This window comes from Ictidomys tridecemlineatus, chromosome 1 (assembly GCF_052094955.1).
Source record: "Ictidomys tridecemlineatus isolate mIctTri1 chromosome 1, mIctTri1.hap1, whole genome shotgun sequence".
NCBI lineage: Eukaryota > Metazoa > Chordata > Mammalia > Rodentia > Sciuridae > Ictidomys > Ictidomys tridecemlineatus.
Window position 1 is genome coordinate 83,000,073 of NC_135477.1, and position 21,035 is coordinate 83,021,107.

At 38.3% G+C, this 21,035-nt stretch overlaps 1 protein-coding gene across 1 annotated transcript in view; it reads right to left on the reverse strand.

Annotated features, from left to right (window-relative positions):
• Nucleotides 1–21,035, reverse strand: part of Sv2c (synaptic vesicle glycoprotein 2C) — a 234,060-nt gene that overhangs the window by 25,568 nt on the left and 187,457 nt on the right. The window contains exons 5-12 of the mRNA XM_005328941.5: nt 16,704–16,837; nt 16,137–16,226; nt 10,345–10,455; nt 9,853–9,941; nt 6,194–6,358; nt 3,061–3,194; nt 1,415–1,618; nt 793–952 (exon numbers count right to left, since the gene is read on the reverse strand). Of these exons, the coding sequence (XP_005328998.1) occupies nt 793–952; nt 1,415–1,618; nt 3,061–3,194; nt 6,194–6,358; nt 9,853–9,941; nt 10,345–10,455; nt 16,137–16,226; nt 16,704–16,837 (1,087 nt within the window). The remainder of the gene's footprint in view (nt 1–792; nt 953–1,414; nt 1,619–3,060; nt 3,195–6,193; nt 6,359–9,852; nt 9,942–10,344; nt 10,456–16,136; nt 16,227–16,703; nt 16,838–21,035) is intronic.

Genomic DNA, 21,035 nt, shown 5'->3' on the forward strand with positions numbered 1-21,035 from the left:
TCAAATGGCAAAACAGGAATTCCATTGTTCTAATTTAATTATCCAGCTGCTGAGGCTCTACTTAAATCCTTCCTTCTAGCCCTTTCTCTGATATAAGGTATAGTCTGTGTCTCCACTTAGGACTGGGTGAGTAATTTCCTCTAACAGCAATCTTTTCTTTCTTTTTCTTTTTCTCTCTCTTTTTTAATAGGAGTGTGTTAGGCGTTCCTTCAATAGACCAGGAAGGTCAACACATATGTGCCAGAGACCTCTCTTGCTTAATGCAGAGCTCATGCAGACACCTTCAAATATAAGGTAATCACCCTTGCAAGACTGATTAGCTACTCAAAATGTGGGCCAAGGCAGGTTATTAAGTTCTAATCCTCACCACTTCATTATAGCTTCCTCACACTGTTAGCCAACAAATTAAGTCATGGGCACAATTAAATTTCTTCCCTGGTTTCACTGCCCTATTACTTCCTATTAGGAACTGTATTCCCCTACATTTTCTCTTTTTTAATTTATATATAACAGCGGAATGCATTACAATTCTTATTACATATATAGAGCACAATTTTTCATATCTCTGGTTGTATACATAGTATAGTTACACCAATTCATGTCTTCATACATGTACTTTGGACCCTACATTTTCTTTTTAAAAGAGGAATGTGAAACCTGTAGCTTTATAAGCATGATACTTTGGGGATTTTTACTTTCTTGGGCATACAGCAGTTGGGCTTAGTTTTTATCATTTTTCAGTGGTCCCATGGGATTTGGACCACCTCTATCCCAGAGGTTCTTTCAACATACCTCCGGTCTGTGGGGTAAAGTTCCACAGTGACCACATCAAGAGAGTTCCAGGCTGAAATGGTCAGTCCATTGTACAGACACAGCATGCCTATCATCATGGATTCACTGGTGCCAAACCAAAGGAAGAAGCAGCTGATTCCCGAGAGCACCATGGAGCCACCTGCCAATAATACAGATTCAAGGTGAAGTGTTTCCTGTCATCTCAGCAGAGCAAGGACTCTTGAACCTTTGAGAACTCTTAGGAAAACAAAAATCCATGGGAAAGTTGCAAACTGGGTTCCATAAAGCTCCAGTACAAGGGTGTTCACCTATATGAAAGTTCATCTCCCTGCTTTCTGAAAGCAGCAAGTATGAAATGCACATGTTCCATTACTCAGTTACTTAAGTGGAAAAATATACATTAGTTACACATAATTAGTTTTTCAGTCTGTTAACTCATGAAAACTGCTCAAATGAAATGTAATTAGACATAACTTTCACTACAATTTAGTTTTAATGAAGGGTCTAAGGGATTTCTCCTCATGGGATGTAAATCTCCAGGGGGAAGGGTACATAGTAGGAAGCAGGCTCCCCCTAAAGTACAGGGGCAGCCCTTTCCTTCTACATGAAATCGAGCACACACCTAGCATGGTTAAGCGCCCAATTCTGTCCATCAGGAGAGCAGACACGATGTTCCCTGGCAACACTGCCAATGTCCCCAGGAAGTTGACAAAATAAATCCAGTAGGCACTGTAGTCATCGTCAAAGGTAATCTGGCAGCCCGTTTTGTTATGAAAAAATGAGCAGTTTTGAAATTCGCTGTCAATGAATTTATATGGCTCAAAATCTGTAGAAACAACAGAGAAAATTCATCAAGCTCTTACCAGGTATGAGCAACATACCAAAATCAGAAAACCTACAATGAATTCAGAAAAAATCAGGGCTGGGCTGACTTGACTTTTCTTCTCCAGGCCAGATCAATGGTTTCTAGTCAAGTACCTCACATTATAAACGAACAGAGGGAAGGGTACCTTTGTTGAATAAAGGAATCAATTAAGTTAAAGAGTCAGTTATCTTCTGATTTCTATAGCTGGCTACTGCAAATTGTATTACTTGCTTAGTCCTTTACAAGATTACTTTATTCTAATTATCATGCTACATAAAAGCCATCATTATAGCACTAATAGTTTCCACACTATAATTATAAAAACAATTTGTTTAAAATGTGCATGGATCAACCTTATTATTGCTATTTTATGGGACTCAGAGGTACCCAGGAGAGGAAATTTCCTTGGGTTCCTGAGGCTGCAATTTAAGGTCTACGTGGACGAATCCACTGAGGTGATTCTCCTTTGAAGGTCATTCTCCTTGTGAAGTTTTTCTTGAACTTGGCTCTAAGAAGAATTGCAGGTGATAGTAGGTGTTGCTGAAAACCTTGTGATAAACTTGTTATCTAATTTGCTAATCAAGATTTTCCTAAAAAACCTGGTCCTCTGAGGTTCAATGGGTTAGAAGGTAGTGAAAGACAGCTCTATTTAATAAACAAAGACACTTTGACCCCATTCTCACTTGGAGCCAGGCAAAGCTTCTCTTGTCTGAACACCAAGAAGGCAAGGCTGATCCTCCTGACAGTGACAAGTTGTTATTCTGGACTCATTTAATAGGATCAATGTGTGAGCATGGGAGAACATGGGCTTTATAATCAGATAAACCCATCTTTAAATATCACTTGTTATTGGTTCTATGATTGTGAACAAATTATTTAATTTTTCTAAACCTCTGCTATTATAAAAACTAATTAGATGATGAATGTTTGATGACCTGGAAATGGCATATGGTAAAGTCTCAATCAGTGTTGGCTTCTTTTTTTCTGACTTTATTATATTGATTGGGATAAAATATAATATTTGAGCATAGATACATGTTGTCCATATCTGTTACTAGAGTTAATGTATGCTCTTTTAAGCAAATGCCAGATTTTGAAACCAGGATTCCGCAGGTTAATTCTTTGCTTTAAAAATTATTCACCAAAGGATTTTTTTTTTTTGTGTGTGTGTGTGTGTGTGAACTCTGGACTTAGGCAAGCCCCATTTACACTAAATCTGACAAAGAAAAACAACACAAGCTTACCTTTGATTCAATCTGACTCGGGGAACTTGTTCATTTACTTTAATCTCCACTTCCCACACAAACCCCTAGCCACATCATCACATGGTTATCACATTTCTGCGAACAGCTGGGCCTTTTGAAGAGGCCCCAGCTGGAGGCAGAGCTAACTGGCACACATACCTGTGTTGTCAAAAACAGTATCAATAAAAGTACAGTTCTTGAAGTAGGTGTTGACTGAAGTCACATCCTCAAAGGTACAGGACTTAAACACTGAGTCTTTGAAAGTTACGGATTTGAACTTGACCCCTAGAAATCTGTTCAACACACAAATACACACAAAATTCCCATCAATGACCTATAGCCATTAGAGTTCAAAGCTAAGTCAAACAGGTTTAGAGATGTAATGCCTCATGATAGACTTTCTTAATTTTTATAAGAACAAAGGATTCTGGGTTTTCTAAGCTCTTTGCTTTTCTGTTTTTCCCCTTGAGCATCCTGGTCTTTGTCTCTTTCATTGCTCACTGTCATTTCCTGGTAGGAGAAGCAATGACACTCAAGCTCACTTAGTTTTTTTGCAATGTTGGTAAAAGGTTTTGTGTGGTATGCAATAGAAGGTAGAGTCTGAAGATTACCTATTACTTATTTACTTTAAAATCCTACATTCCTGTTTCTTCAGATATGCCTTTATTTGAAAAAAGTTTAGGGTTAATGTTTCTAACTTGATGATATGTTCCTACCTGAATTTTTATTTTTGGGGCAGGGCTTTACACCTGCTAGACAAGTGCTCTACCACTGAGTTTCACTTCCAGCCCCCTGAACTTTCAGTGAAAATCTGTTTCCTGAGCTGACAATCCCAGGCCTCTTCATTCTAGTGTGGGGACTTCCAATTATCTTGAAGAGAGGGCAGAAAATCCTGTTTCATTTACATGAAAAATGATTGCCTCCAGGTCAGGAAGTAAAAAGGTTATACTCATTTCTAGGAGTATTTTCTTCCTCAAGGTCAACAGATATTCCTTGAGTCAAATAGAATTAGGAGAGTTCTGTTTACGTTTGGTAGAATGATGAAACCTGCTGAGAAGCCTTTTGGGCATTGGAAGGGGGAATTCTAGGTGGTAAGGATAGTAACAGTCTTAATTAACCATGACATCTTAGGAGAGTCTGTGATTCAGATTAATAAGGGCTCCCAGCTGACACATATAAATATCATCAATGTATCTTAGTTCTATATTAAGACTGGATATACCCTTAGCTAGTCACTGAGAGGAAAATGCTTGATCATCTGGGAAGGAGCTTCTATACCAAGACTATACCTATTAAGGACAGAAAGGGACTAATCCTTCTAGGAAGGTGAGCTTACTTGAAAGCAATCACTAACTATTGAGTACTTTCAAAATTATTCTCATTGTAATACCTGATTACATTTGTCAGTACAAAATACACTGTGGCCTCACAGACCAACCAGCCTAAAAAAATAATCTAGTTTCAACGTGTACTGCAGGGATGCAAAGGGAAAAAAAGTCTATATGCACTAAAGGTTATCAGTTTTTTGAAAGTAGATTGAATTTGGAAAAGGGAAGCAATTTTAGGTTTTTTTTTTTTTTGTTTTTTTGTTTTGAGTACTGGGGATCAAACTCAGAGGCACTCGAATACTGAGCCACATCCCCAGCCCTAACTTTTGTTTTATTTAGAGACAGGGTCTCACTGAGTTGCTTAGTGCTTTGCTTTTGAGGCTGGCTTTAAACCCGGGATCCTCCTGCCTCAGCCTCCAGAGCCACTGGATTACAGACATGGGCCACCATACCCAGCTCCTTTTATTTATTATTTAAATCTATAGTTTTTAGATGTTAATGGACCTTTTTTTATATTTATTTTTTAGGTGTAGATGGACACAACACAATGCCTTTATTTTTATGTGGTGCTGAGGATCGAACCGAACCAAGGTCCACCCGTGCTAGGTAAGTGCTCTACCACTGAGCCACAATCCCAGCCCGATGGACCTTTATTTTATTCATTTATTTATATGCATTGCTGAGAATCAAACCCAGTGCCTCACACATGCTAGGCAAGTGCTCTACCACTGAGCCACAACTCCAGCCCCCAGCTCCTTTTTACTTTATTTTGAGACAGTGTCTCACTAAACTGCCCAGGCTGGCCTCCAAATTAAAATCCTCTTGCCTCAGTCTCCTGAATAGTAGGATTAGAAGCATGTGCTACTTTGCCTTGCTCATCTTAGAACTTTAGTTAGTAAGTAGTTTAGTTAGTAACAAATACCACTAAGATTATGACTGAGACAGTCACAAACAGATTTTAGAAATTTCTAATAGTAACAATATATTTTTAAAGTAAAATTCCACCCTAGAATTACAGAACATTTGATGCTAAGGTTTCTGCAAAAAGTAAATGCAGATTCAAGCCAGTATTTCAGGTGGGAGAGTGAAGCTGATCAATGTGGCTTTAATGATTAGGCCCTTCAAAGATTGCAAATTAGATTAAGACCTCTTAGTTGGTATCTCTCCTGTCCATTACAAAGCATCCACAGAATTTATCTTACTGAACTGATTTTTTTCCCCTTGGGTAACTTTGGTTATTTTTGATTTTTACTTTTATTTTTAAATTTGGGACAATTTCTTAAGAATAATGTAAGCGATCAGGAACTTGTACCAGCAATTACTTTCTCAAACAACACATAGAGGAACATAAATACGTCACCTATTCCTTTCTCTGTCTGAAATAATGAACCAGAACTAACTTCCTGTTCACTTCTGTCTCCTGACATCCAGAGATGTTCCAGATCCCATTCTCAATAGCATCCCTTGGTGCTTTCAAAATACTTACATTGGAGGAATCATTTCTGTTCTCTAATTGAAACAAGTAAACTCATACAATTTAACTTCAATGTTTGATTCCACTTACTGGAGAAGGAAAGAATTATGAAAAGTGATTCTCTTTCTCAGGAATGAAAGACTCATCACATTACATTTCAGATTTCTTCCCTGAGTTAAAGAACCTATTACCCATTGCATTTTCTCTTCCCTATTTTCATTACTCTTCAAGGTCTTTCTGAATTTTCATTTCATAGTGGTCAATCTCATATTTAAGGAGTGTGACGCAACTTAGTTTCAGAAATAGTTTAAATGAAGCAACTGATAAACATGTATTTTCCAATTGGAAGTGAATTTCCATTCAGCCTGAAAATTACTAAATGTACAAACTAAAAACAAAACAAAACGAAAACCCCTACAGATTTCGGTGCAGAGAATACTAGTAAGAAATGAGTTTTTGTGAATAGCCAGGGATTTCAAAGTTTCTAGACCTGCCATTGTCGTATTCCATTCCAGTGTGAATCTGATTTTCCATTGTAAAGTTAATACTGAAATTTGCATATTTATCTTTTTGCACATTTCTAGTCAGCAATGCATATTCATCAGACTGCAGATGTTTAATGACATCAGGGAACCAAACCGATAATCCATAGTACCTGCAAAGATAAAGAAACATGAGTTTGTAAAGGTGCTGTCATGCCTGAGGCAGTAAGTTCCTCCCCAACATTTTCAGAGCAGTGATGGTTCCCAGTGAAGCACTTTCAGTTCTGACTGGCTCTCTATAGCATTTGAATGAATCAACACACAAGTCATTGGTGTGCTCCCTGCTCTTTTAAGAGTAATCTGCAAAAATCAGGTTAGGGAGATAGTTAGAGAGGTTAGCTGGGAAACCCCATGTAGGTAATCCCTAAACTCTTTCTTTGGGAAGTTATACAGAAAAAAATCCCATCCTATACCTGAAGTGGTATAGGTGGTGCTTTGGTTGGAATGTGTAACCCCCAAATTGAATCTTAAACCCCGATGTGATGGCGTTAAGAGTTGGGGCCTTTAAGAGATGACTAAGTTGTGAGGGCTCATGAATAAGATTAATAAAATGTAGATGTGCAGGGAGCAGCCTCCTTCCTTTTGCTCCTTCTATCTCTTCCACAATGTGAGATGCTTAGTTCATCCCCAAGGAAGATGCAGCAGCAAAGGGCCATCTTAGAAGCAGAGCCCAGGCACTGTCCAGACACCCAACTTCCTGGCACCTTGATCTTGGACTTTCTAGCCTCTAGAAATGTGAGAAATAAATTTCTATTACTTATCAATTACCCAGTCTGTGGTGTTTGGTCATAGCAGCACAAATGGACTAAGACATATGGCAACCTGGCCCCGATGTCATTTTTACCATTCCATGCTGCACTGAGAAACCCCATCTCTCTCCTGTAACCCAACATGCAGGAGAGTCTTTTCAGGATGACCTCTTTTGCTCATGGAGACTCTATTGATTCCTATATTATTGTGACACTGTTAGTCTTGGGTACAGTCCCATTTCCTAAGGTGGCTCAAGACTGTGGAAAGGGACATTAAGATCACTATCTGAAAAATCAGGTTATTTCTGCCACTTGGCCTCTAACAGTATTCTAACAGCTATATCATGCTTTTGTGCTGTTCAGACCAGTGGTCACTAACCACTAGGCAGCTGAAATGCAGCTACTTCAAACTAGATGTGCTATAAATACAAAATATCACAGGATTTTGAAGACATGAAAAAAGAATATAAAATCAGTAATTAATTCTTTTTATATTTATTATATGTCAAAAATGATACTACTTTGGACATAATAAGATGAATAAAATACAGTATTAAAATTAATTTTGCAAATTTCTTTTTATTTTTTTTGTATGTGTTTTTGTGTCTATCAGAAAATTTAAAAGGACATATGTGGTTTGTATTATATTTCTAGTAAACAGAGCTGCTCTAATGTAGTAGGTTTCAAATGAGATCCCTGGGCCAGTGCCCATGAACTTGGCCCCAACAAGGCCTGATGACTGAAAGACTCTGGATATGGAGTGTTATTGTTCTAATGAGCACTCAAACATGGGAACCACTATTCTAGTTTGTCCCCAGTGATGCTTAGCTGTACAGGAAATAAGTGGTTATGACCACAGCCTTTGCAGTCGGAATAGGTTTGAGTTCCAGCTTATCACTTGCCAACTTTGTGAACTTGTGCCAGTTAGCTAAACCCTCATTAACCCACCTACTATATGGTAATGGATAGTAGTACCCACCTTCCTTCCTGGGTGGTTGCTCAGATTAAATGGAATGCAAAGTACCTAACATACCAAGGGGGTTCAAAACATAGTATGAGCCATTTTTATCATCATTATTGCCATTAGGATTTCTGAAACATCTGTGCCATGTATCTATTATGAGACCATGTATCTATTATGTATCTATTTTTGTGACACTGCTAATCTTGGGTACAGTCCCATTTTCTAAGGTGGCTCACGACTAGAGAGAGGGACATTAAGATCACTATCTGATACATCTATTATGATGAGGTTGTGAGGCCAGTCACTGAATAAGGAATGACTCAGGGATACTGACTTCATTCCCACTGTTCTCTAGTTCATAAACATAGAACAAAAACTTAAAAGTGGCAACAATGAGGGAAGCTTGCTTCCCTGGAACATTCATCCGCATGTGGAACAGTTTCAGCTACTTTTTCACGTATTCAGCAAACATTTTCTGAATGTCCACTAAATGTTAACATTGTTGAATAATAGCAGTAAAGAAATGTGGTCATTACTGAGTAAGTTACCAAAATAAACACCAGATAATCTTCAGGTAGCCGTTCACCTTGAGAGAAGTACTTTCCTTTGGCTTATCTTTGTCTTCTCTGTACCTATGCTAGTGCTTAGTATACAGTAAGAACCTAATATATGCTAATTTTCAGCTATCCTTCCTTCCAACATTAATGGATTTTCTAGAAATTGTGTGAGAATTACTTTCCATATCCTAAAAACAAAAACAAAACAAACAAAAATACCCAAAGCCCTTAGCTTAAAAATGAGGAACTGGATGACACAGCTAATCATGTCACCCAGCAGAATGGGCTTCTATGACCCTGGTCTTCCTGCCATCCTCCTTTCCTTGTATTATACCTTACCCAGCACTTGGGAAAGAACTATCATCTTGGACCACTTGCTTGTTCTAATTTGTTGCTGTTAAGGGAGAATTTGCAGAGTAAATATTGGGTTCCACCAGGCATCAAAATCCTATTGGGCTGACAGTATAGGGTACCATCTAGTTGCTTTTTTCTTAACTGCAAACTAGGCAACAATCGAGTTACACATGCACATTTTAAAGTGGAGATGTCAACTATTAGCAAATAAAATCCCACAAATTCTTCCTCTCTTTTTTTTTCTTAGAACAAACATATGGCATTTTTTTATTCATTTGGCAACAATGATTTATTGAGCTTATATCATGTTCCAGAGATGTATGTCAGTGAACAAGGTAGTTTAAAAATCCTGACATTGTGGAGTTTCCAGAGGGGGAAGGCAGAGTCTTATTTCTCACACAGAATTTTGTGTAATAGAAGGTAGAAAGTGCTACAAGGAATAATAAAGCCAAAAAGATAATAGAGAATGTGGAGATGCTATGACTTAAAAAGAAAGAAAGAAAGAGAAAAAAGGGAAAGAAAAAAAAAAGGTACTTAGGGACAGCATCACCAAAAAGGAAAGACTTGGAGTGGGTGAAGAAACAAGGTGAGCAGCTGTCTGGTGGCACCATTCCAGGCAGAGGTGGTGCAAAGGCCTGAGATGGAGACAGTTTGCATATTCAAGGGAGAGCAGAGAGGCTGAGTGGCTGGGGCCAAGTGGAAGCATAGAGGACACTGGACAGTCACAGGGATGAGTCATCCAGGGCCTTATCAGACTTCCAAATGCTATTGGTTTTGTCAGCCCAGGTTTATGAGACAAGATAAATAAAATTTATTTTTTATTGGTTTTAAAAACCCATAATTTTCGGCAAATCTAAGCTGAAAATAAAAACATTTTTTTTTATCCTTAATAGATTAATAACATGGAACTGAAAGCAGTGTGGCTGGGAATTACGATATAGCATTTAATGATTTCACTCACCAAGAATTTAAATATCACTTACCCAAAGGACAGGGTGAACCAAACGATTGTAAGCTTTATTGTATTTTCCCTGACGGGATAGTTGAAACATCTCATAAAAGTCATCCAAATCTGTGAAGTATTAGAGAAACAGTTTTCTTATGCAATTAGTCAATCCCATTCCCTTGCCCCTTCCACTGAATTATAAGAAAGCTGAATTTTTGTTGGGCTGAATTCATTTCAACCTAAGGCCCAGAGGGAAACATATACTGGAATTTTCACTTCTCAGCTTCCTGAAGGCCAATGGACTGCAAGACAGCCTGTCTATGGCCATTCACCTTCCTACCCAAGGACAGGGCACAGTGGCTAGCTGCTGATCCCAAAGTGGTCAGATTGCTTAGTCCTCATCCAAGTTCAGATGTCCTAGACAAAAAGGAAGAATCCCAATGATGGGTTAGGTAGGGTCAGCCCCTCTTCTCACTATCCCCAATTGTAAGAGGTTGACATGCAGGTCAGTGCAGAACTGGGTACTTACTCCATACAGTTCTGTGCGGATCCGAACAAAACACCTTCTGTACCATGTTCCGGTATCACTCTCAATTTCAATCAACTCATCTATTTGTTTAGGGGTTTTGATTTTATTTACCTGTAGAAAGCAACAGAGCACAAAATGCTGAGTTCTCTTCTCTAAAGTTACTGAGTTTAGGCTGGCTCTCTCTCTCTCTCTCTCTCTCTCTCTCTCTCTCTCTATATATATATATATATATATATATATATAGTTTATTTGTTTTGTTTTGTTTTTGTTTTTGTTGTAGTTGGACACAATACCTTTATTTCATTTTTTTTATGTGGTGCTAATGATCGAATCTAGCGCCCTGCAAGTGCTAGGTGAGCACTCTACCACTGAGCCACAACCCCAGCCCTCACAATATATTTTTAAAGAAGTGAAACCTGACTCCTATAAAAAGTGATATTCAGTAATTACTCCATACAAATAGGAGACCACTGGTGTAAGTATACAGGTCCAAACAGCATCTAAGAGAACTGAACAAGAAATGAGTGGCAGGGGATGTTGTAGAGAAATGGAGGAAGAGGAAGTAGTAACAGAAAGATATGAAAACAAAATACCCTTCTCTGAATCATTACTATGAAGAAGACATTAGCAGATAAAACACTCAGATTAACTTATGCATTAAGAATTATTTTGAATTAAACTCATGAAAAGTATAATGCGCTAATAAACAAAATGTCTTATTTTTTTTTAAAAAAGAGTTATTTTTCTTGGGAGTTAGGGCTATAGCTCAGTGGCAAAGTGCTTGTCTAGCATGTGTGAGGCGTTGGGTTCCATCCTCAGCACAAGAGATAAATAAATAAAAATAAAGGTTCATCCACAACTAATATATATATAAAAGAATTATTTTTTAAAATATTTTTTTAGTTGTAGAGGAACACAATATTTTTATTTTTATTTACTATTATGTGGTGCTGAGGATCGAATCCAGTGCTTCACATGTGCAAGGCAAGTGCTCTACCACTGAGCTACAGTCCCAGCCCCATAAGAATTATTTTTATTGACCTTCTTTTATTGACCTTTATACTCCTTAAAACTTTCCCATCAAACTTGTGTTTGTAGAGTGTCACTAAGGCCCTTTCCTCCTTCTCCTGCAGCCTAACCAAGAAGTGGCTAGCCAGCAAATCCCACAGGTGGCCTCAATGCAAGTGACTGAGCATCAACACTAATTCTTCAGTTTCTCAAGGGAAATCAATGGCAGAAGTTCAACAAGAAAAGCTGCATCTGTGACTCCAGATAGTAACTTTTTGCTAAGAAAAGAGCTACAAAACAGGTGAGCAGCGTTTTCAGCACAGAGAATGAATCCTGAAAAGAGGAAAAAGGAAGAACAGCTCCTTTGTGGACCTGGCCCACCTTCCCCTGTTAATCCACACATAGGATTTTTGAACCATCTGAGAAGACATGGAAATGTATATCTTTTACCCTTTACTTTTTATTCTTGTTTGAGCAGGTTTTTCTGGGAAGCCTATTAACATTCCAGATAGCAATTCTATTGTATTGCCATCCTCAATATCCAGGTACTGAGGGTGGATTTTAACAGAGAGGATGTGGGAACCCTAAGCATCTTTCAAATTGTACCAGGCAGGCAGTAGTTTCTTTTTGGCTATGTGAACAAAGATGTCTATTTCTGGGTTAAATATAGAATTTCAAATATAATCAGTTCAAAATAATCCATGTAGGGATTATTCTGTGATACTCTAGTTTTTTTTTTTTTAATCACAGTTATTTATTTATTTATTTATTTTGTCAATACTGGGAATTGAACCCAGGGGTGCTTTTTCACTGAATTACATCTCCATCTCTTTTTGTTTTGAGACAGGGTCTTGTTAAATTGCTCAGGCTGGCCTTGAATTTTCCATCTTCTGTTTTAGTCTCCTAAGCAGCTGGGATTATAGGCTTATACCACTGAGTCTGATAAATAATGTTCCCATAATTCAACGTTTTATTTTTGAGAGGCTTCCACTTCTCCACTCATCAACATTTGATCATTCATCCATTCATTGACACCTACTGGAGCTGTAAACATGAAACATCATAACCTCCAAGCAATTACCACATGAGAGTGAAAGTGCTCATGTGGAGTTTTGTATAGAATGAGAAAAATACTGTTCAGAACATTCAATTTGATGAAAATCAGAAAGAGAAAATCAGAAAGCTTCATGGACTCTAGAATTTGTATTGAGGTAGACAGAGAAGTATAATATTTGCTAAGTGTATAAACTGGAGAAATAACATGTACAAACATTGGAGATGTGAGGGAAAACAGTGCAGTGGTTAACAACAGAGTTTGGCATTTTTGGCAAATAGTGCAAGGTCAGAGGACATTGAGTGATGAAGATTGAGCCAAATTGGAGGCAGTAAGAATTGGAAAGTAAGGAAAATTATGACTGGCAATTTAGGAGGTGAAATAAGAGGAAATGGTGATTTATTGGATATAACGGTGGTAAGTTCAGGTTTAGAGACATAGTGTTTGAAGGGCCATTGGATACAGAAGGATGTTCACAAAGCCCTTCAACATGCATGTCTGGAGCTTAGGAGATTTGTGCATTAGGAGACAGAGACACACGAAATAGCTGAGAACAATTAAGGAGAGTGTGTAGGGGGTTAACAGAGAAGTTAGCTGAAAATGAAGTCTCGGAAAATACCTAAGGTAAGGACAGATCAAGAAGAGCTTAAAGAGGAGACTTTGGGTAAAATACACACAACTTTGTTGTATTGTATATAGAACTAAAAAAAAAAGATAAATTTGTCATGGTAGAATCATGTAATGATTTTAGAAGTCATGTGTAAAAGACTTGGAGATTATCCATTCTTTTGGTGCATTTCCACATTATTCTTTTTCAACATTTATGTAATAACCAGGATGACCATAAGTAGGTTTGGTGACTCAAGCCTTCTTGAAGAAAAGGTAGGCAAGCAGGGCAATGAGAACCTAGAGACACTTTCTCAGAAGGTCTTTGATAAGGATTTATCCTTGTCTGAATGAGAAGGGTTAAATAACATGAAGTATCTAGATGACATCTCAAGTTTCCTCCAGCCTTATGAGTCTCTAATTTTAAAAACTGTTAATAATGTTAATGCTACTGGACATTAACTCAAAAGAAGGGCCTATTAAAAGGCCACCTGGCCTTGAATGGGGGATATCCATTACTGATCTTCATTTCTCCATCACATTGCATAGAAAATTTTGCAAATCAAGCTTCTGTGAGGTTGGTGGTATAGCTCAGTGGTAGTGTTTGCCTAGCATACAGAGGTCCTTGGTTGGATTCTCACCTCTGGAAATTAACATCTGATAATTTGGATAGAGGCCAGATTAAAGCACATCTTTACATTATAAAAAAATCCATTTCCTAAGTAGAAATGAACTGAATAAATAATAAGATACTTAATCAGGGACCATTTTACATGTTTTAACAACTGTAATGGATAGTATTAAAGCCACTGAAGTTCTTACGTAGGTTCCTTTTATGTTTTAGTGAACATCCTTTTAAACTTTTTTACAACAAAACATTTTTAGTCTACTTGTATGACTGTGTATATCAAAAGATTTAAAACGATCATTCTTTCCAAAAATTTTCATGTATTAATTTTTATTAATTTGGCTGGATTTCCATACAGTTTATTCTTTATAGGGAATAAAAACTAGAAGATGGAAGAACATTCCTGGCAGAGAGAACAGTTTGTGACATATTAGGTTGAATGGCAAACCTTAGGAACTGAAAGATGAGTGTATATAGAGAGAGGACCTGAAAAGTAGGAGGGTCTTGTCCTTGTTGTCAACATTGAGGATTTTTGTCTTTATCCTGAGAACAATGTGAAGTCAGTAGAATGTGAAATTGGGATACACATTATATATGTTTGTGTTCATGTGTGTACATGTATCATAAAATGAGACCTATTTAGAAATAAATTTCTTGATTCTTTCATCTTTTATGTTCTTATCAAGCCACAATAAGGTATAGCTACGTATTTGGATTATCTTTCTCTGGCTTCCCACAAGACTACCTTCCTTTATCAAATTCTGATTAGTTAGTGACCTAAGAAATTGCCATGTGTAAAATATTTGCCTTTATGTAAAGTTTTTGTTGTAGATAACATCTCTTACATTGCTCAGTATTCCTCATAACAAGATTATTATAAACTTTTCACAAATTAGAACTAAAGTAGACTTTTTTTTGAAAAACAAATGCATTGCTATTTACTTTATATCAAAAACTATGTAATCTACCAGAGGAGAGGGGAAAGAAATTGGAGGTATTAAGGAAGGAAATCGAATTAATTATGTTACTTGCATATATAAATATTTAATAACAACTTCCATTATAATGTACAATTATAATATGCTAATGAAAAAAAACAGAAAAAAACCCTTGTGCAATCTATTAAATCTGTCTTTTACCTCAGTTGTCAGGAAACCCTGATATTAGTTTCATGCTTATTTACACTGCTTTGATCCTCTAGTATAATTGTTTTCTCATTTTTACTGGATTAAAAAAAAAAACTCAGTAAATAACTTTAAAATTTTACTAAGTATCTTAATGTTTCTTAGGGCCTCAGCATTATGAAGGATAATTCCTGACATCTTGGAGAAAACACTACAAAGCTGCTATGAATGGTTATCTTTGGAGGGGTTGTATGTCATTGGGAAACATCCTGGAAGGTTAGTGACCAGAATTATTACTAGTGAGGGTATTTAATGCCACTGTGTTTCATATAATCTGATCTTTTTTTTCTTTCTGTGGTAATGGAGTGTCTCGTAACTTAAAATCTTTCTGCATTAGGATGTTCTGTGCTTCTTGGCTGAGCAGCAGGTGGAAATACATTTCAGCGGCAAGAGCAGTGGCCTGGCAGAGCAGAGGGGATGGCCCAACAGGCATTGATCTCCTCTGACAGCAAATCAAGCGGTATCTGTTGGTGATCCCTACAACCAAGGGCCTCCTGTCCTCTGGTACTGAGCCTGGGAGTCAGAATCTAAGTCTGAGATCAAAATGTGATCTTTCTACCTTAACCCATCTCTCAGGGTGGTGGTATTCTTTAAACAAACACAGAGCCGTGGAGTTATAGTTAGTCATAGATAGGGTTGACAACCTATAGACCAAACCAGCCCTCTGCCTATCTGAGTAAATAAACTTTTATTAGAACACAACCACACTCATTTATTTACACATCATCTGTAGCTGCTGTTATATTACTGTGGTGGAGTTGCATAGTTGTGATAGACACTAAATGGTTTGCAAAGTTTAAAATGTTTACAATCTGGGACTGGGGTTATAGCTCAGTGGTAGAGCACTTGCCTAGCATGTGTGAGGCACTGGGTTCGATTCTCAACACCACATATCAATAAATTACTTAAATAAAGGCCCATCAACAACTAAAAAAAATTAAAAAAATTAAATGTTTACAATCTGAATCATTGTAGCTATTAACTTCACAAATAATTGAAATTTAAACCATTCAAAAATAAAAAAAATGCTGAGCGAGTACTTGGCAGAGTTTGTTTATAATGCATGTAAAATTCTTTATATATGGTGTTATTTATTGACTTGATTTTTTTAAGTCTATGAAAATTTTCTAAGTCTCTGTTAAGTCTATGAAGAAGAACAGTTGCTATTGTTTCACTCTGATAAATAAAAAGATAGGGTACGCACGCACGCACACACACACACACACACACACACACCAAATATTTACAATCTGGTCTTTGACAGAAAATTTGTCCCGGACTCTGGTGTGGAAGATTCTCTGAGCAGACTCACCGTGAAGACCTTCTCGGGTTGACCCCGGGCTCTCATGTTGGTGTCATGAATCAACTTCAGAATCATCCAAGCTTCATCGTGTTTTCCAACCTAAGAAATGTACAGGCAGTGAGGCTCTAGGGGCAAAACACATAGACCTCCTGATTTTCCAATAGCCATCTTGTATTCCCAGACCACCTAGAGTGTAATTGTGCAAAGGCATGTAGATAAGTCCCACCGGCAGAAAGAGATTATCTGGATGTCATTGAATACACTAGCAGTTCAAACAATGTGCCTGTAACTCAGAATAGTCCATGTGGATGGCAAAATTTCATTTACAAAATAATAAGGCATGTTCTCTTCATTGAGTGAAACGTTGTTTAAGGAGGAACATAAATATTTCTGGCCATGAGGCAGCTTTTCCACACATTGGTTGTTTAAAACCTGTCTTCATGAAATCTAACCCTCCATGGTTCCATGTAGGAAGGAAAACTGTTATCTGCCCAAGAGGCCAACATACTTCCTAGGGTCAGCAAGGAACTCCTCCCAGTGTATGTGGGCTACTTGAGTATGTGTCATAAACATTACCTCCAACAAGAACCGGGGGCTTTCGGGCATGAAGGTGAGGGCTACCACAGAACAGACGCAGGGCAGCGCGCAGACGATGACGAATACACGCCAGCTGTGAAACTGGTAGGCTGAGCCCATGCTGAAGCTCCACCCTGGAAGAGCAGACGGGAAGAATGAGCAAGGCTTCCCCTAGGAGCCTGTCAGGAGAGTCCCCCTGGCATCTCCACCTTGGATCTTTCAGTCGAGTTTTACTGTCCTCAGAGGAACAAGCTGATCCGCCATGGTGACCAACTCAGTTTTAAGTATACCATGGGCCAGTGCTGAAATAAAGATGCTTGACCCCGAAGGGCTTCAGGTCTAAGTAGGGGGTGCATGTGGGCTTATATATAATCAAATCCCAAAGGCCAACATTAATTAGGGAAAAATGCTTCATCCAATAGGTCACTGTGCTGGGTATCTGGTGTTTGTTCTTTCAGATCACTCTCCACTATTTTCCACCCTGCTGTCTGCCATGAAATGGCTCTCTGTAGACAGCATCCATGGCTCCCAGTTAGGTTGGAGTAAAGGAAGCAGCCAAGGGAACATTGGGTCTGCTGAGCGTGGTACCCAGCTCCAAACAGAAATGGAAGATTTCTAAATGTAACAAAAATAGAATTTTTATCTTAATATAGAAAAAACAACCACAGTGGGATGCAAACAGAAATGCCTTTAAGAACAAAATGCCAACCTTTGAATGAATATTAAAATGGTTGAAAGGAAAATGCAAACATGATTCTAAATGCAAAGTAATGAGGCGTATCAAATCTAATTGAAAACACAGAGGAGATTTATAGAGGCAGAGATGAATTATGTGGAGTGAAATTCTAATTTATAGCAAGGCTTGGTGTTTCTAAGACTTTCTGTGAACATAAGTCAGGTAGTCTACATCCCAGTCCCAGGAGAGCTGTATAATTATTCACTGTTCACAAAAGCCAAGTGAGATTCTGAAGGTGACATAACTTCCTCAAGGCCACAGAGCTGAAGTCACATATTAGAATCTTCCCGGTCAGGATTTGAAACAGAATTATATATCAACACATGGCCTCATGTGTGTACCCACTCACTCACTGAATTTGTTGACAAGTGATGTAAGCCTCAGTGACATACTATATTAATCTTAGATTAATAAATTTCCCTGGGAATTTAATATATGGATATTATGGGGGTTGATAAATTAATTTTTAAATAAATATTATGGAAATATGATTGCTCTCGATGCTTTATGAAAAGTTTTACCTATCCAATGCAGAAGAAATTCTATGATGGAACAGGGGAAATATAACCGCTTATTTCAAATTTGATTTCAGAGCTTCATATAAATACCTTTTTTTTTTTTAAAAAAAAAGACATTCTAGGTTCTATTATTTTAAACATTGGAAGGAAAATGAAAGCTTTCAGCGATCTGTTAAATTTCAGGCTAGAGCACATTCCATAAAGTACAAGGAAGAGGATCAAAGACAAATGGAGGAAGGCTCTGGTACCATCGATCAAATATATTAGTTCAGAAAGTGAAGTTTGTAAAGGAGAAATTTACTACAGTGAGTAGAGTTGGATGCTTCTTGTAGATGGAATAATGCTTCCTCTCCCCAAAGACATTCTCATCCTAATCTTCAGAGTCTGTGAACATGTTACCCTGCATGAAAAGGGACGCAGCAAGAATTATTAAGTCAAGCATCTGGAGAGAAAGATTGTCCTGCAGTATGTGACTAGGCCAAGTGTAAATGCAAGTGTCCTTCAATGGACAAGAGGGAAGTAGGAGAATCTGAGTGAGAGAAGGACAAGAGTGGAGGGAAGCTGAGGTAGGACTGGGGAGATTTGAAGACGCCATGCTGCTTGCTTTGGAGATTGAGGCAGAGACCACAAGCCAAGGAATGTAGGTGACTGGTAGAAAAGGCCAAGACTCCTCTCCTAGCAAAACTCTGCCAGTGTACTTGAACTTCTGACCTCCAGAAGTGTAAGATAATAAATTTATAATGGTTGAGGCTGAAACATTTGTAGTGATTTATTGCAGCAGTAACAGGAAACTGATACACTCCTCTTTGTAATTACAGCTTGTGGTAGTTAGCTTTTTCACCACTGTGACCAAAAGACCTGACAAAAACAATGTAGAGGAGGAAAAGTTTATTTGGTGCTCATGGTTTCAAAGGTCTCAGTCCATAGATGGTTGTCTCTGTTGCTCTGTGCTCGAGATGAGGCAGAACATCAAGGTAGAGGGTGTGACAGAGGAAAGTAGCTCAGGATGTGGTGACAAGGAAGCAGAGAGAGGGCTCTCTTCACCAGGGACAAAATATATACCCCAAAGACATGCTCCCAGAGACCTATCTCCTCCAGCCCACCCTACCTGCAACCCAGTTAATCCATTCAAGTGGATTACCATGCTGATTGGATTAAGGGTCTCATAGCCCGATCATTTCACCCTCTAAATTTTCTGTGCTGTCTTACACAATACTTTTTGGAGACACTTCATACCTAAGCCAGACACAGTTCCCTCACTAGCTTGATGGGTGAAATTAAGTTGGAGAATTGTAGCTATTCTCTATGAAACTCCAGGCTCCCTGCTTTTGCATAGATTTCTCCAGATGCCCCTCCAAAGCCATCAGGCTCCTTCTCAACAGCTGGTTTTAGGAAGGTTGCTTTGGAACATGAAATCAGTGGATGAAGAGACTTACTACAAAGTGATTCCAGTTGGGAAGGTTTCAGTCTACCAAGGATATTGGATAACAATGTAAAATCAAAAGAGAGGGCTGGGGTTGTAGCTCAGTGGTAAAGTGCTTGCCTAGCATATGTAAGGAACTGGGTTCAATTCTCAACACTGCATATAAATAAATAAAATAAAGGTCCATTGATAACTAAAATAAATAAGTAAATTTAAAAATAAAAAAAAATAAGGGGCTGGGGTTGTGGCTTAGCGGTAGAGTGCTCGCCTAGCTTGTGCAAGGCCCTGGGTTCCATCCTCAGCATCACATACAAATAAATAAATAAAATAAAGATATTGTGTTCAACTACAACTAAATAATAAATAGCTGAAAGAAAAATAAATAAATAAAACCAGAAGAGAACTAACTGATCCAGAGGCCAGCTCTGTTCAGTTTAGAACAGCTGAAGATTAGCCTGTTCATTGCTGCTCAGGTCTGCCTCTATGTCATTAGCCATGAAGTCTGTCTTCTTATTCCTTGCATGGTGTACATGTATCCATGTGTGTATATATCCATACATGCACAATCACATGCATTTTGGTGACCTCTTTCTGTGTAAAGAATGTGTTGTCCACCCATTTCTCTTTTCATTTATTTGCAATATGCCTTTCTCCCATGCTCCAAAACTATTTTTAATCCTTTTGTCCATCCCTTTCCAAATATCCAGTCATCAATCTCATTCCTTATACTTGACCTCACTTCCTGATCCTTTGAGAAAAGAAACACAGAAAGAACTACATACATCTCATCTTCTCACTCCTCACTAGCCTGATTCGCCTTCTCCTGTCTCATCTCTATAGCAGATGACCTGTCCATGTGCCAATCTAAGGTCTGCTGGTTCATGTGGACTCTGAAGCCCATCTTTCTCTTCCTCACAGGGACAGAACTCTGGTAGTTACCTACCTCTCCTTTCCAGCCCTTACCAGCACGTTTTCTTACTTTACTTCAGGAGCTGTTCCTTCCACACATCCACGCCCAGCATCTAGTCACACCCCTTCCTTGGTCCCCACAGGCTTCTGTGGCTGCATTGCTTTCTCTTTCCTCGTCACAGCAAACACTTCTCAAAAGAATGATCGGTAGCAACTGTCTCCACTTTCTCACTCCAAACAGACTTCTGTCCTGAATTCCACACAAATGGGGCTGGTCAAGGTCACCAATTTTGCCAAATTTAGCAGTCACTTCTCTGTTTTTGTTACTCAAAACTTCCAAATCATTTCGTACAGCTATCTATTCCCTTGTTTTTGAAAAGTTTGTTTTCCTTAACTTCCTCATCAGTACTACTCTGTTTCCCACCTGACTGGCCCTCCTTAGCTGGTCCCCCAAAGTCTGCAAACCACAATATTGTCATTGACTCTCTCCTCTGTCTATAGGTGGGCTCATTTATCTCCAGACTTCATGTCTTTGCCTGTAAAATGTATCCTGTTCTCTTCCTGGAATGCCAGAACCACCTCTCTACCTGCCTATTTACCTCTTTACAGAGATAGATACCTACCAGGCATTTCAGATATACCATATGCAAAATGGAACTTTAGATTTTCTACCACACTACCAAGGAAAAACTATCATTTCTCTCTCAACTTTCCTAATCCAGCTCTGCCAGTCAGAAATTATTCAT